General features: G+C 52.9%; 1 protein-coding gene across 3 annotated transcripts in view; it reads right to left on the reverse strand.

The window, feature by feature from the left end:
• ACSBG1 (acyl-CoA synthetase bubblegum family member 1) overlaps positions 1-15,553 on the reverse strand; it is a 59,275-nt gene that overhangs the window by 21,876 nt on the left and 21,846 nt on the right. For 2 of the 3 annotated variants that reach the window (XM_070775310.1, XM_019984019.2), the window contains exon 2: positions 9,512-9,612. In XM_070775310.1, coding sequence (XP_070631411.1) covers positions 9,512-9,612 — 101 coding nt within the window. Of the gene's footprint in view, positions 1-9,511; positions 9,613-10,883; positions 10,983-15,553 lie in introns of all 3 variants that reach the window. The other variant, XM_070775309.1, reaches the window with a different exon arrangement.

Consider the following 15,553-nt stretch of genomic DNA (forward strand, 5'->3'; position numbering starts at 1 on the left):
CATGGACAGAGGAGCCTGGTAGGTTACAGTCCATGGGGTCTCAAAGAGTCGGACATTACTGAGCAACTTTACTCAGGGTAAAGTAATCAAGGGTAGCAAACCCAAAATGCCAACAGGGGGCAGGTGGGTAATGTATCAACATCAATAATAAATAATGTATAATACTAAACAATAAATAAATGAATTGCCCCAGGATTTGCAAGTGAAACTCAGAGGCACAGTCTTGCTTTTCACAAAGAAATAGGTTCCCTCCCATTTTCTTTGAGACACATGGCTCCTGTAGTCTGCCTTTTGTTTCTCTGTTTTTGACAAAAACAGAGAATTGTGCAATATTTCGCTAAGGGAAGCTGTAATACAAGGGCAGTGACCATTGTCCCGACCCCAGACTCAGGGCCAGGGAGGTAACAGGGAGTAGCGGAGACTGGCAGGGGGATACAAGCCTCTAAAGAGGGCAGCTGCTCCTTGGCTCTAGGATTTGGTGCCCAGGAGGAATGGAAACCAAGAGCTACCTGAAATCTGGGTGTTCAAGTACAATCACTTGATTTTTTAATGTTGCTCACATTTTAAAAAATGTTATATGGACCCAATCAAACATTATCATTATCCAAATCATCCATCTTTAGCTTTTGCGACATTAGTATCTATCTCTCTGGACTTCCCTGGTGGTCCAGTGGTTAAGAATCTGCCTTGCAATGCAGGGGATATGGGGTCAATCCTTGGTCAGGGAACTAAGATTCCCATGTACTGCAGAGCAACTAATCTGGCGAGCTGCAGCGAGAGAGTCCACCTATCACAGTGAAATATCCCAAGGGCTGCAACTAAGACCCGGTGCAGCCAAATAAATTAATATTAAATTTAAAAAATCTAGTAAAACAAAAGATTTTAACTTAAAAAAAATCTTTCTCTCCCTCGTTGTGTGTGGCTACATAATACTCCATTGGCCATATCAATTTCATAACATAATGTACATATCATAACAGCCTCCCCACTGAAAGATACTCAAGTGATTTCCAGCTTTCAGCCCTGTTCTAGGCTGTCCTAAGGATGGATTTCTAGAAGTGGGTTTACTGCATCTGAAGAAAAAAGCACTTAAATTTTGATGGCTATTTTGGATAAAGTTCCTTTATTTGGTTCCTTTTCTCCCACAGAATACATGGTTCTGTCTTTTTGCTGCATTGGGTTTTTGTATTTTTTTTTTTTTTAGCTCAGGTGGTAGAGAATCTGCCTGAAATGCAGGAGACCTTGGTTGGATCCCTGGGTTGGAAAGATCCCCTGGAGGAGGAAATGGCAACCCACTCCAGTATTCTTGCCTGGAGAATCCCACGGACAGAGGAGCTTGGCGGGCTGCAGTCCATGGGGTCACAAAGAGTCAGACACGACTGAGCAACTAACACACACACACACCTCTCTTTTTATCCATGGTGCCTATGATTCAGGGATAAGTTGTCTCACCTCCTTCTTAGAAGAAGAAAAGAAGGAACAGACAAGGGAAGGAAAGGCAGTTGGTCTGTGAGTTCAGTCTCCTCTTAGCCTGGTTGCTTTGTGACAGGGATGAGAGCCCTGGCCTCTGGTGGAACCACGCCCTTCAGGAAGTGTGACCAGGCAGCTTGGCTCTGGCCTGGCCCTTTCTCTCCACGTTTACTGCACAGGCTCAGCTGTCGGAACCCCCAGACCACCAGAAGAGGAGACTCTGGTGTGAAGGGGTCTACCCTGCCCCTGGCCTCCCAGAGAGAGGCCCCATCATTGTCCTTCCCATGAAGGAGTTAAAATGATCACAGCTCCCGTTTACCGAGCACCCTCCTGTGCCAAGTGGGCTGCGTGCCATCTGGTTGTGTGACCTCACACTGAACAACCTTCCATATTGTGCTGTAGCTCACTCTATGACTCTCAGAAAGGCTAAGCCACAGCTGGCAGAGCTGGGATCCCCACCCACGGTCTGACTCCCAAAGCCACACTGGGGTTGCAGTAGGGTTCCAGGCTGACCTCAGCACCCACACCTCCCCTGCAAAAGGACCATCCTGTCTCCTACCCAAGTCCTGTGCTCAAGCTCAGGCTCAGTGACCTTGGGCAGTCATGATCTCTGGCCACTTCCTCTTCCTACATTCCAGAGTTTCCCAGAACCACCCTTCTTAACCCATATCTGACCTGTTCAAAGCCTCCCACATCTCCCCTTGACCACAGGGTGATGCCCTCACAGTGGTTTCTAAGGAAGGCCCTCCTTAGAAGGGCTCACCAGCCTTTGCCACCTTGACGTGGCCAGCCTGAGCTGCTCCCAGTGCCCTGCATTCCTGGCCACCCCATGCCTTTGCCCAGGCTGTGACTCTGCCTTGAACACCCTTCTTCCATCACATTACCCTCTCCCGCCCTTCAGGCCCCAAGTGCAACCCCCTCACTGAGGATTTCAGTGCCCAAGCCTCACTGCGGGCCGAGTCCTGGTCGAATGTGCCTCTCCCATCAGGCTAGTGGCTCTCCAAGGCAGGTCTGACTCCTCCCTGGGTCCTGATCACAGACGCCTGGCTCTGAGCAGAGGTCAGGGGGCCTTCAGGGAAGCAGGAGTCAGCCTCTGTCCCATCCCAATCCCAGAGGGCTGGACCAAATGACTGTGTCCAGGGCACCCAGGCCTGCCCCTCGCTCCCTGCCTCCCTTCTCCCCAGGTGGCCTGAGGGTGGTGCAGGACACATTGGTGCCCAGGCATAGAGAGAGGTGGGCATCCAGAGCAGACGCCTGCTCCAGCAGCCCATGCCAGGCTGAACCTCTGTCCTAAGCGCCCCTAGGTAGGGCTGGCAAGACCCAGCCTTGCCCAGTGTCCTCCTGAGTCCACCATAGCTCTGTGGCCTTGGGCTTAGGAATGGATGGGAAGGAAGGCAGATGAGTGCCCCTGCCTGAGGTGCCTCATCCATCCTCCCTTCTCATGCATCCCCATCTCTGGGCCTTTGCTCACACCATTTCCTCTCCCAATCTCATCTCTGTCAGAGGAGAAGTCTCTGGACAGCATGTTGGAAGATCCAGTCTTAGCTATCAGTGCGGTGGGCAGAGCAGTCAGAAGGGTCCCTTGCCTATGAAGCCCCACTCCCCTGGCCACAGCGATGAGACCAGAAGCCCACACCTGCACAGGGACCATGAGGTCACCGTGCAGGGCCCCGTAGGGATGCTCCTCGTGGCCCCTCCTGCAGAGATCATGGGGTGGTGGGAGTCCTAGCAGTTCTAGGGAGCAGAGAGAAGCAGGTGGTTTCAGCCAGGCACAGAGAGGCTGGGTTTGAACAGTGGTGGTTGCCACTGGAGTAGGGAACCATGGAGTCCATTTCTTCCCACCCCCACCCTACCCCCACATAGCCACTTTCTAAGCTTCCTCTCTTCCCTGCCTGTCCTCACGGTCACCTCCATCCACTAAAACCATCTGAACTCACCTACCTTCCTATGTACCTGGGTTTCTCCTGAAATCAAAGAACATGAAGTAGCAAAGATTTGTAATAAATAAACAGACAAGAGTTGGCCTTTGTACTGTGGCAAGAGCACTGTGTCATGTAAAAGTGTCAATCGATATAATAGGACACTGGCTAAATTCGATAGAGTATAGCCAAATCATGGATTCATAGGCAGTCATCAAAACAAAGTATTTACAACATATTTAATAACGCAAGGAGATATTCACAATATAATTTCAAGTAAAAAAAAGGAGCAAATAAAAGTGCATATAAAAATACATAAGTAAAACTGAAAAGATTTGCATCAAAGTAATGTTAAAAAGCTTAGCACATTTTGGCTGCTCAAGAAATAGCTCTCTGGCCTTCTTGACTAGACTCTGAACTTCTGATGCAAGTGTTGGACTTGCAGTAAATGTTTGCCAAAAGAATGAATAAAACTACACACACACTGCCCAGCAGGGATATCGACTGAGACCTCAGGGTTGGGGGGAGGGGAGGGCATCCTTGAGAAGTGGAGGCAGGGCATTCTTACACACAGCACACAGAAGGAGAAGGAACGGAGTCTCAGAGTGAGCAAGAATGGCCAACGTCAAAGCAGGTTAGGGGCAGAACTGGGACAAGGCACCAGTTCAGGAGCCAGGGGGCTGGTTAGTGAATGAGGTTTAGGCTCTGGGGGTCCATGGTCTGTTCCCTTGGGGAAGAGAAAAGTGGTGCCTGGGTCCCTGACCCTCTGCCACAAAGTGACCTGCTCAGAAGTGAGCAGGAGGGAGGGGTCGTGAAGGGGCTCAGGGCTGCTGTGGTACCTCTTAGCCTGCCTCCCGGGAGTGAGTCCTTGGAGGATAGCAGAGATGTAAGAAATCAGAATGGGCTGCCAGGCCCTTATAGTTGTCCCCATCTCTTTGCCTTGACACTCAACAGGGGCATAGGTCTGCCCTGTGCCTGGCCAAGCTCACTGCTGTCATCATAGCCAAAACATGGCCAGGATCCAATCAAGGTCCCTGTCACCCAGTTAGGCACCCAAGAGCCAAATCAGACCTAATTCTAGAAGGCAACCAACAGTTAGACCAATAGCCTTAAGCACACATCCAGAGAGTGTCCGCTGAGTCTTGGGCTGGGCTTTCCCAAGGCCCAGATTGCACTTTGTACTGCCTTCCTCCTCCCCCTCTCTCCCCCTCCCTCCCTCCCTCCCTCCCTCCCTCTCATGTTTCTCCAACTCCTCTTGGCCTGACCAGTCCTGTATTTTATCAATTGCCCTTTATGCTGAGGGTGACTGAGCAGGCGGGGAGCTGTGTTCTCTGGGGCTCTGGAACAAAGGCTTCTAAACAGCAGAGGAAGCCACTCCTAATTCACTGGGAAAGGTCGAAACAGGAGAGCAAGAGTGAAGAGGAGAAACCCAGAGTGTTTTCTGCAACCTGTGGGAAAGGCCTTAGAATGAAGCAGATTAAGCAGAAGGAGGGAGACTCTGATCCTGGATCAACCCATGTTGTTCCCCAGCCAGGACAGACCTCCCTTCAGGGTACCGGATCCCACAGCCTCTGTTGCAAAGGCCCGTCTGGTGACAAGCACCAGGAGGATGCCCCTTCACACAGGGACCCTCTGCTAAGAGTCTTTGGAACCCATTTACCCCTGCCAGACACTCTGGGGATATATAAGGCAAAGAGGCCATGGTGGCTTCAGGACCTGGCAAGAGATTAAAGTCAAGGCCTGCCCGGGCCACAGCAGTGTATCCAGCCCCAGGCTCACCTATAATTGGCAGAACTGGACATTTTCATTAAGGTAAGTTTTCCGCAAGTATCCCCAGAGGCTCTGCTTTTTTCGACTGTAAAGGTTAAGATTACCACGTGTTCCCATTTCCTCTGACCTCTGCGAAGTCCTTCTTACCTTCCCCTACACTCGCTTCAGGCTGAAATGATAGCAGATCTTCTACCTCACACTGTCTCCAGGAGCCCTCCCTGCCCCAACCACAGGCTCTGAGCTCCCTGAGCTCTTTCCAGCAGAAACACCATGTCTGCCCTTGAAACGTGTGGGAGGGTAGGAGCGTGGGACACAGAGAGGCCTGGAAACCAAGCCGGGCTGAGTTCTCAGCCTCCTGACCTCCAGCTCAAAGCTCCCCTGTGGATGTGAGAATCGCCTAGGGAGAGTGGGTGTGGGGAATAGGGCTGACCAGCACTTCTACCAGCCCCATCCCCAGCAGCTGCTCCCCCTGGACACCCTCCCCTCCCTGTGGTCTTGACATTGCATTGCTCCAGCTGGGGTTCCTGCTCAATTTAGAAAGGGCTAGGAAAAAATGTATGTCTAGCTTCGGCACAAGGCTGCCTTTGTATGGAAGTCAGATCCCCGCAGCTCTGCAGCCTGACACAGTGGGGCTGTTCCCGGGAGAACAGCCATCTGGGCTGCTCAGAGCCCAGCCTGGGGAGCACAGTTCAAGGACCCGCCAGCTCCTTGGGAACTTCAGGAGACTCAGGTGAACACTGAATCCTGCAGGCAAGGTTCCAAGAGCTCCCCAGAGAGGCTGCAGCTCCGCAGTTAGGACACAGGGGCTGGCCAGGGTGTGCAGGAGGGGAGGGGACCCCACCTAAACAGTTCCAAAGAGGAGTGTGCCAGTTCCGACTTTCACATCTTACTAGCTGTGTGACTCTGAGAAGAATCACGGAACCTCTCTGAGCTGTTTCCTCTACCAAATGAGATTGATAGACGTGCCTACTCTACTGCTGCCATGAAGAGAAGATGAAAGAATGCAAGTCAGTCCCTTAGCACAGAGCCTGTGCTAAGTGGCTTCAGTCGTGTCCGACTCTGTGAGTCTGTGCACTGTAGCCCGTCAGGCTCCTCTGTCCATGGGATTCTCCAGGCAAGAATACTGGAGTGAGTTGCCATTCTGGTCTCCAGGGGAACTTCCCAACCCAGGGCTTGAACCTGCATCTCTTAGTCTCCTGCATTGATAGGTGAGTTCTTTACCATTAGCGCCACCCAGGAAGCCCAGCACTGAGCCTAGCAAAAGCTACTCTTATTACGGGGGCAGATGTGTGGGGATTTAACCCATCTCATAATCCCCTGAAACCTTCTCCCTAACAGTCTTTGGTGCAGATGGTTGCTTTCTCTCAGTTTTATGGAAATGGCAGTTTTTAGGCCCCTCCCCATGTGTGGCTGCTCCAATATCCTCTTCCACACAAGGCGGGGGCTCTTGGAGCCTCTGGGGAATTGTGAAACTAAGACCCAGGGCCAGACTGGCACCCGGTGGGCACTCAAGCCATGGTGAATCTGGATCTTAGTGCAGCTGCATTCCAGAGCCTCCCCCTCCACACTTCAAAACCCTGGAGGCTGCACGAGATGGAAATGGGCAGAGCATGACCCATGGGCCAGGCTTGTGGGAGTCAATGAGGTCGGTTTGGCACTGACCTCGGACCCTGTGCCTGGGGTCCCTTGGGCAACTGTGCTGAGAAACCGCCTCAGTCCCTCCCAGATTGTCCCTGTCTCCTAATCCCCAGCTCTAGATGCTAAACTCCCAAGGGCAGACCACTCAGTTCAGGCCTAGGCCTAAGGGGAGTTTAAAAATCTGAGATGAGTTGGAAATTGTCCTCATCCAGGAAGTCCACCCTGATCACCCAATTCCTAGATAGCATGCCTTCCTTCTTCAGCCTCAGTGTGTCCTTCGCCCAGAGCCTGTCTGCCCTCAGACTAGGAGTTCCTGGCGGGCAGGAAAGAAACTTGTCCACCTCAGTATCCCCAGCAGCCTAGCCCTGCACGAAGGATGGGGAGTCCAGATGCACCCCCAGCCTGGCTGTTCCCACAGCTTTTGGAAGTTCTGGCAAATCTGAATGGCCTCGCTGCCTCCCCTACAGTTGCCTCCTCCTTCCCCACCCCTCCATTCAAGCTGGTAACTTGCCCCCACCTCACTCTGGCCTGGCCCCTGGCTGCTAGCCCTCGCTGACGGACCCTCTCTGGGATTCCCTACCCACCTGTTTGAAATCTGCTTAGTTTCTGCCCTACTGCTGCAGGGCTGCCAGGTACTAACTCAGGTTAAGCAATTACACCCAACGGGGTTGGAGATTACTCCTTTCTTCTTGGAAACATTCCAGACACCGAATGCTCTGAGGACACCGAGCTTGCACCACTTTAGCTCCCTTCCTGCCCTTCAAGTTGCAAAACACCAAAGCCATCACCCACAGCCAAGACTTCTGAGCTCCAGGGCTTTGCTGTGCACATTCCCCAGGTGCTGACAGCTGCTGCGTGAGCACTGCAGAGACAGAATTATCTAGTCAGGAAAGTAAGCCTGAGCAAGGCAATGGGACCTACCAGAGGTGAGACACAGCAACAGAGCAAGTCAGCTAGCTGCCCTGAATCCCAGGACGAGATGCTGGAGTTGCCTGGGCCCAGCTGGCCCCTCTCCTGGGCTCTCTTGGTGCCTTTCGAATGCTTCCCCTCAAAAATCGGTCAACCTGGGGCCTCCCTGATGGTCCAGTGACTAAGACTCCGCACTCCCACTGCAGGGGGCCTGGGTTCAATCCCTGGTTGGGGAATTAGATCCCACATGCCACCACTAAGACCCAGAGCAGTCAAATAAAAGAAAGAAAAAAAAAGAAGAAATCAGTCAATCCTTTCCTTGGTCCTAGTCTTTCTTCATCTCTGAGGAAGAGCAGAGAGGCAGAGTCCAGGAAAGTACACATTACAGGCCAGATCCCTGCCAAAGCCATTCCGAGACACCCAGCCTGGGCGAGGGGCAGCTGCGAGCCCCACCAGGGTGAGGGGAGTGGCATTTGGTCTCCAGGACGCCAGGCAGCAAGGGAGTTGGGGATCCAGAGCCCTGGGCTGGCGTTACCACCTCTTCAGTCTCAGCTTCCTCACCAATGAGGAGCATGGTGATCTGGGCCCAGTTTCTGCCTCGAGTCCATGACAGAGTTTGTGGCAGAGCAGAGAGGTCCTGATTCTCTCCCTGCCCTCACACCAGGCCTGTCCTCTCCCCAGGAAACCCAGGTCAGAAGAAAAGCTGAGGGAAGAGACCTTGGAATAAAGGCCCCAGTCCTTCTCCTTCCTCCTGTCCCCAATTCTGGCATCTTTTACTGCCCCATTCGGGGACCCTTAGAACTGGCCTCCCCAGCCAGTCACACTTCAAATGCTACCACCTGCTACCCCTAAACCCACAATCCCTGTCTGAAGACACCAGGCGTACCCACGTTGGAGATCATCCTACAAAATACTCAACCAGTCCAGACTCTACCACCTAAAAGTCAACTTGCTATCTCCCTGACCAGCTCCCACCCAAACCCCCCTCAGGGACCTACCCCTAAGCCTGGCTTCTCTGGGGGAAGCTGGGAAAGCTCTGAGAAAACCAGCACCTCTGAGGGACCTCATCCCCGGGCAGCTGACACAGACCAGAGACATGATGGCAACAATGGGCCGTCCCAAGGACATCTCGGAACCGGGGAGGCAGTGACCCGCTCCCCTGGGCACCGGTCACTTCCACTTTTTTTAAACTTCCACTGTTGCTACAATATCGTTGTACAGCCAATAAAAGTGAACAAAAGCCATGTTGTTACTATCATTTTGATGAGTCGCCAGGGTAAACGCCTCCCTCAAGGTGCAATTATCTGGAAGTAAACGTCATTAGAAGAGCACGCGGCCTCCCAAGTCTTCAAAAACAACTCTGCCAGTGACTGCCGGCTAGCCTGCCCCTTGGCCCAGCAAGAAACTGCCTCAACCCACTTGGAAACTCCAAGGCCTTGTTTATCTGGGCCTCCTCTCCTCCTTTACCAACCCCAAGCCGAGATCCCAGGTACCCAACACGTGAGGCCCCAGGTGTCTTTCCATCGCTGACCTCTCTTCTTCCCAAGCTTCCTGAAGAGAAAAACCTTCCTCCCACCACCTTCCATCAAGCTTGGCCCTGATGGCCGTGAAAGGAGAAGGGATGTAGTGGGGTCCCTGGGGACGTGGAGATCAGTATATCTACCTGGCCTGTCCCCCCAAGTTTTGTCCTGTGGGTCACCTGGGTTGCTTCGTAGTGTTCTGTTAACCCCCTCCAGCACTCCCAGTACAGCTACATCCCTGTCCCGCCCACCCAGTCCTGCCCGGCAGCCTCCCAGCCAGCTCACCTGGAGGATTCAACTGGGCATCTTTCACCTTCTCTGGGGTCGAGAGTTTGAGAGCATGGCTTAGGGGCTCTTTGGAGAGCGTCTGCCCATCAGTCAGGGAGCTGGAGGGGTAAGGGGGAAACAATTGTTAGAAAATAACAGGCTGGCCTGGGCTCTCGATGCCAGCCCAGAATGCGTCGAGCACCCCCGGGGGTGACACTGGCATCGCTGTATCCTAGGGGGCTCAGGGGACAAGACCTTATTATTTGCAGGAGTTAACCTCACCCCCCGGAGAAGGCAATGGCACCCCACACCAGTGTTCTTGCCTGGAAAATCCCATGGATGGAGGAGCCTGGGAGGCTGTAGTCCATGGGGTCGCTAAGAGTCAGACACGACTGAGCAACTTCCCTTTCACTTTTCACTTTCATGCATTGGAGAAGGAAATGGCAACCCACTCCAGTGTTCTTGCCTGGAGAATCCCAGGGACGGGGGAGGCTGGTGGGCTGCCGTCTATGGGGTCACACAGAGTCGGACACGACTGAAGCGACTTAGCAGCAGCAGCAACCTCACCCCCATGCCACGCTCTCCCTTCAGTTTCTAAGGGCTCAGTAGAAAGCAAAATCAAGCCCTGCTCTACTCTAATTTGCTGTGTGACCCTGGGAACGCACATGACTCTCTCTGGGCTCAGTGTCCCCCTCTGGACAAGGACAGGCTTGGAGTCCAGCTTGCAAGGTTTGAGGATTGGGAGGTGCCTCCAAGTCCCTCACTCCCATACCCACCAGCCCTCAGGCACTGAGAGCAGCCATTCTTAGACGCTCATGCAGAGCTGAGGACATTCCTACAGCTCTCATGGCTCCTAAGCTGGCCCCCAAATGAGGCCCTCTTCCCAGTGGTGTCTGTGAAGGTGCCCTGTGTCCATTCCCTGATGGAGAGGAGAGGCATGGGACCAGGGAAACCTGGGGCTCTTGCCATCTGTCTTCACTCCTGGTCTAGATCCCCTTGCCTTCAAGGCTTGGTGGCCCTGCACAATGAATCATCTTCTGGTCAACACAGCCCACGGGGTTATTGGGCCTCTGTTATATACTCAGCCTCAATGCTCTTTCGCATGATTCCTCCTCGAAGGAATCTGGCCAGACCTCAACCTTCTGGGTGGATGAGCAGATGGGGTTCAGTATTCACCTCAGGGTCAAACAAGGCTATGGTGTTACTCAACTCTGGGGACTCGTGTCACAGTGATAGGCTATATAAACAGAGCCTGGAGTTGTGCAGTGTGTAACCTGTGCAGCTGGTCTTGGCAGCCCTGAGGCAGGACCCTGGCTTCAGAGTCCCACCTGTCTGTCAGAGTGGAGCTGGTCCCATCCCTGCCCAGTTCCCAGGCACCTGGCTCAGTTACCTGCTTTTCACATTCGCTCTTACTTCTTGCTGGTACCGCAGGTTCAAACTGAGTTTGCGAACACACTCAGGCCCACCTGGCGGTAGTCTGTTTAAGAACCTGAGATAGATTTGAAAGCAAAAGACATCATGAGGTTTTGAAAGGGGGAGGGTGAGGAGGAGGGAGATAAGGAGTGGGGTGCCAGGCTGGTCCCCTTCTTGGGAACTTTGTGAGCAAGGCTGGGCCACAAGGCTGGAGCAGCCCTTCTGTTGCTATGGTAACCTGCTCCAGGAGGCTGCCAGAAGGACTGAAAAGCGTGCTTCTGGGATGAGGCCTGTTGTGCCAGCAGAGGGAAACAGAGGCTTCTGAAAACCGTAGGACGTGTCCTGTGACTTTGGATCATTGGTCACTGCCACTACTCTCTTGGGTCATTGAGTAAAAGCTGCTTCCACTTTGGGGCAAAGAAGACTGTGATGTCACCAAATGACCCCTGAGCTCTGGGCTCAGGCAATTACAGGGCAAGCTGGGGCACACACACCCAACTAGGCTGAGGGTCCCACACTGAGAGTCTGGGGGTGGAGGATGGTATCCCGTGAACTCGGTATAACATCCATGCTCTATCTTGGTCCCTGCCCTCAAAAGATAGGGCTGCCTGCTTAAAGTGATCAACTTTTGAAATCACCCGCTGGGTAGCCACCCCCACACTGGCCAAGGCCATCGTTGGCTATAATCTCCCACCATCTTAACTGCTGCCTCACAAACAAGCTTGTTTTTAAATCCCCACCATCAAAAGGTACAGGCGGCATTTCTGCCACCTAATCAAATTTGCATAAACTCGTTCTGGTTTTAAAATAGCTAAACAAACAGTAAATGAAGGAACACCTCAGGAAGCCAAGGGCCCAGCCTAACCATCAGATTAGAGCCTCCTTCAGTCTATGGGGAGGAGAGACGGTAGGAAGCAACTTCCTGTGGGGCCTTTCGGGAAGCGTCTGCCCCCTACCCCTGCCACTGCAGCAGCAAACCTCTTGTGACTCAGTCGCCTTTGCTGTCCTCTCCTCTCCCGTGTCCTGAGCCGACCCTCCCTCAAGAAGAGGGTGGATCCTGTCCCCCTGCCTGTACTTGGCGAGACGAGAACCCCTTGAGGATGGCCCACGGAGGGTCTTACTCAGCCCTCTATGGGCCTGAAGAAATTTGCATGCTTAAGACAAGGCCAGGAGAAGGCAATGGCACCCCACTCCAGTCCTCTTGCCTGGAAAATCCCATGACTGGAGAAGCCTGGTGGGCTGCAGTCCATGGGGTCGCTAAGAGTCAGACACGACTGAGCAACTTCACTTTCACTTTTCACTTTCCTGCACTGGAGAAGGCAATGGCAACCCACTCCAGTGTTCTTGCCTGGAGAATCCCAGGGACGGGGGAGCCTGGTGGGCTTCCATCTATGGGGTCGCACAGAGTCGGACACGACTAAAGCGACTTAGCAGCAGCAAGACAAGGCCAAGATCTAATTATCCAAATGAGTAAAGAGTACTCTGCCCCTTGGCTCAAACCTTCAAGATTTAGTCCCCTTAAGGGGAGGGCACCCTTTTCCATCGACTGAAACAGAATGTGCTGAACCTTCCTATGACTTTTTCCTGCTCACCCAGGGTCATGCTAGTAACAAAATCTACCGGTTTGGTTGTGACACAGAAGTGAGTCAAACTGCAGGGCATGGAGGGCCACCTGTCCTTTCCTGAGGTGGCTGCTGCCTCACGTGTCGCTGCTGGCCATGCTTGTCTTTAGTCTTTAATCCTTGCCTGCATCACCAGTGGCCACTTCGTGCCACTGTCACTGTGCTGGCCTCCAGTGACTCACCTCCCTCCTACTCTGTGAGGTTTTTCCGGTAGCAGACTAGTAAATAAAATAGCCAAGCTTGTTAGAATTGTTAAGTCAGAGGAGATGGCTTCCAAAGTGGAATTTATGTTTTCCTCAAAGAAAAGAGATATGGGGAGAAATCCCTTCTGTTTTGACTCCTCAAGAGCAATCTGGGCCCCTACTGATTCTTGCTGCTGTTCCAGAAATCACAAGTGGCTGGCAAATCATTGTGACAGGGGAAGTGTGAATATTATATAGTCAACCCATGCAGCCTGTCGAAGGTGAGGAACACAGTATTCCCTCCACTACGCCTGGAACATGGCACTCCAGAACTTAGCTCAGTGTCACAGGAGAAAGTTCCTAAGTAGCAGAATGACAGTGATGACGAGAGAACGGCCCAAGGGGACTGACTTGCCTCTGCTTTTCCATTCCTTGGAGAAAGAGGAAAATCCGAAAAAGATCCCTGATGAGGACGCTAAGGTGGTGTTGGTAGTAAAGAACTCACCTACCAATGCAGGAAACATAAGAGATGTGGGTTCAATCCCTGATTTGGAAAGATCCCCTGGAGGAGGGGCACAGCAACCCACTCCAATATTCTTGCCTGGAGAATTCCATGGACAGAGGAGCCTGGTGGGCTATGGGCCATGTGGTCGCAAAGTCAGACGTGACTGAAGCAACTTAGCACAAGGATGCAAACTGTTCTCAGCCCCAGTTCACACACACGGACTGTGAGCATCCTGCCTTACTCACTTTCACAGAAGCAAGAACTTCTTCAGCATCTGCCCTGTAGTAGCATGGGGAGCAAGAAGCACTTCGAGGGCACGTACGAGCAGGTATATTGTGCGGTGTGGGGGGTAAGCAGAGGCGTCTGGGAGGGCTTGCACTCTCCTTTCCCTGAACTGGCTCTCCTTTCTCCTCCTAACTTTCCAGAAGATCTGATGGGAATCATTTAAAAACAGAGCCTGCCAATAGCTTCCTTCAGCTCCTCCTTCAGGAAGCACTTCTGGATGATCCCCAACACCCTCTCACCCTTGTAGCCCTCAAACACGCAGGTTTGGGCTTTGAAGGCCACCCATAGCTTGGGAAGCTTCTTGAGAGTAGGGGTCATGCCTGATTCAACCCTGTCCTCTGGCCCTAAGTGCTCTCTGGCAGGCAGTTGGAGCTCAGTAAATGTTGGTTGGATCTAATCCTTCTCAAGTCGTCACTATGTGTGTGACATTTAAGTCAAGGGGAGCCTTCATTTTTCATGTGAACCCCTCATGGATGGAGATCTAGCTCCTATTTATTTCTGTTGCCCTTTCTTCCCATTCAGCACTCTGGTCTGTATGCATTAAGTACTCCATAAATGCTTTCTTGAAACAATAGAGTACTCAGATTTACCCAGAGTTGGCCTGCCTGTGTTTAAGTCACTTTACTTGCTGTACAACCTTTGGAAAGTCATGCACCTCTCTGAGCCTCAAGTTTTCTGCCTAAATCCCATGGCTATTGTGAGGATAACAGGATACATGTAGTGCTTAGGCTCTCACGAATCTTTTGGTGAATAAGTAGGAGGAAATTCTTTGGTGAGATTAGGAGGGTTACTAAATGAGGTGAAAAGTCCCAATCCAAGTCTGGGTGTCCAGGTACCCTGCCAAGCCCAAGAACTCTCCTTCCTGGAAGGCAGTGTGGGAGCCAGGAGGTGGGAGGGGGTAGGATCCTTGTTCCTTACACGGTCCTCAGGATGGAGCTGGCAGACCTGAGCAGGAGTGCCTCTGGCATTGTCCCCGAGAAGTGGCCACACCCTGCAAGCTCACCCCAGAGAGAACGAGAACCTCAGAGAGCCTGTTCAGGTGTCCCCTGGGAGAGCCGCATCAGCCCCAGAGAGGCCCAGCACCACCAAAGCGCCCTGCAATAGAGATACAGAGTGAGTCACCCTGTGGCCTGGCCAGGTCTGGGGCGACTGCCCTCCTTCCAGGGCATACCTCACTGGTTCCCGGCCTCGGTACCTGTCTGTAATTCACCATCACTTAAGCCCACATGCTCTGATCACATTTGGAACAACACAGCCTCACAGCAGGTGGCTGCCTTGGGCCCCAGGGCCAATCAATTACCAGGATGAGCAAATACATCAGATTCCCAGCCTCCTCACTCCTGTCCACTATTAGTAAACCCCTACCACCACCACCACCAACACCATCACCACTCTTTCCCATCCCTTTCTTGTTCTGGTTCTCACCTCTCTCTGTCCTGGGGGCAAAGGGAGAACCTGTCTTCTACGTGCTGCAGGATATTTTCAATCGAGGGCATTGTCCAAATACTTCCCCAAATCCTAAAACCTCCTGAGTAGGGAGGGGAGCTGTGCCTCCTTCTGATCCCACGGTCCTGGGCACACAGACACAGCTGCACAGCTGGAGCTCTTGACGGCAGTGGCTTCCTACTGGCTTCCCTGCTGCCCCGCACAGCAGACCCCACACTCCATACCGCTCGTTAGTTGGCCTGACCTGCCTGTCTCATCTCAAAGATAAGGCTCCCCTGGCATCTCTCTTGCGATCCCTGATTCCCAGCCGGAAGACCCCCACCGAGGACTTACAGTGATGGACTGTGCACCTCCAGGGAGGATCTGGCTGCCACAGGGTGTTCACCTTCCTCCTTGGGGCTGGTAGGCACAGGGCACAGCATTCGCTGTGCTCCTTCAGCTAAGGCATCGTAGGTGTGGGAGCCAGTGCTGCAGGGTCCCTGGTGCCAGGTGATGAGGCAGTGGGGCTGGGCGGGAGTGGGGACCCGCCCCAGTCTGCCCTGACACTGTCGGTGAGGTGTGGCCACAGATACCTCTGACCTACCTGGCACAGGTCCTTGCTGCCCAC

The sequence above is a fragment of the Bos indicus genome, chromosome 21 (assembly GCF_029378745.1).
Source record: "Bos indicus isolate NIAB-ARS_2022 breed Sahiwal x Tharparkar chromosome 21, NIAB-ARS_B.indTharparkar_mat_pri_1.0, whole genome shotgun sequence".
NCBI classification, from domain to species: Eukaryota; Metazoa; Chordata; class Mammalia; order Artiodactyla; family Bovidae; genus Bos; species Bos indicus.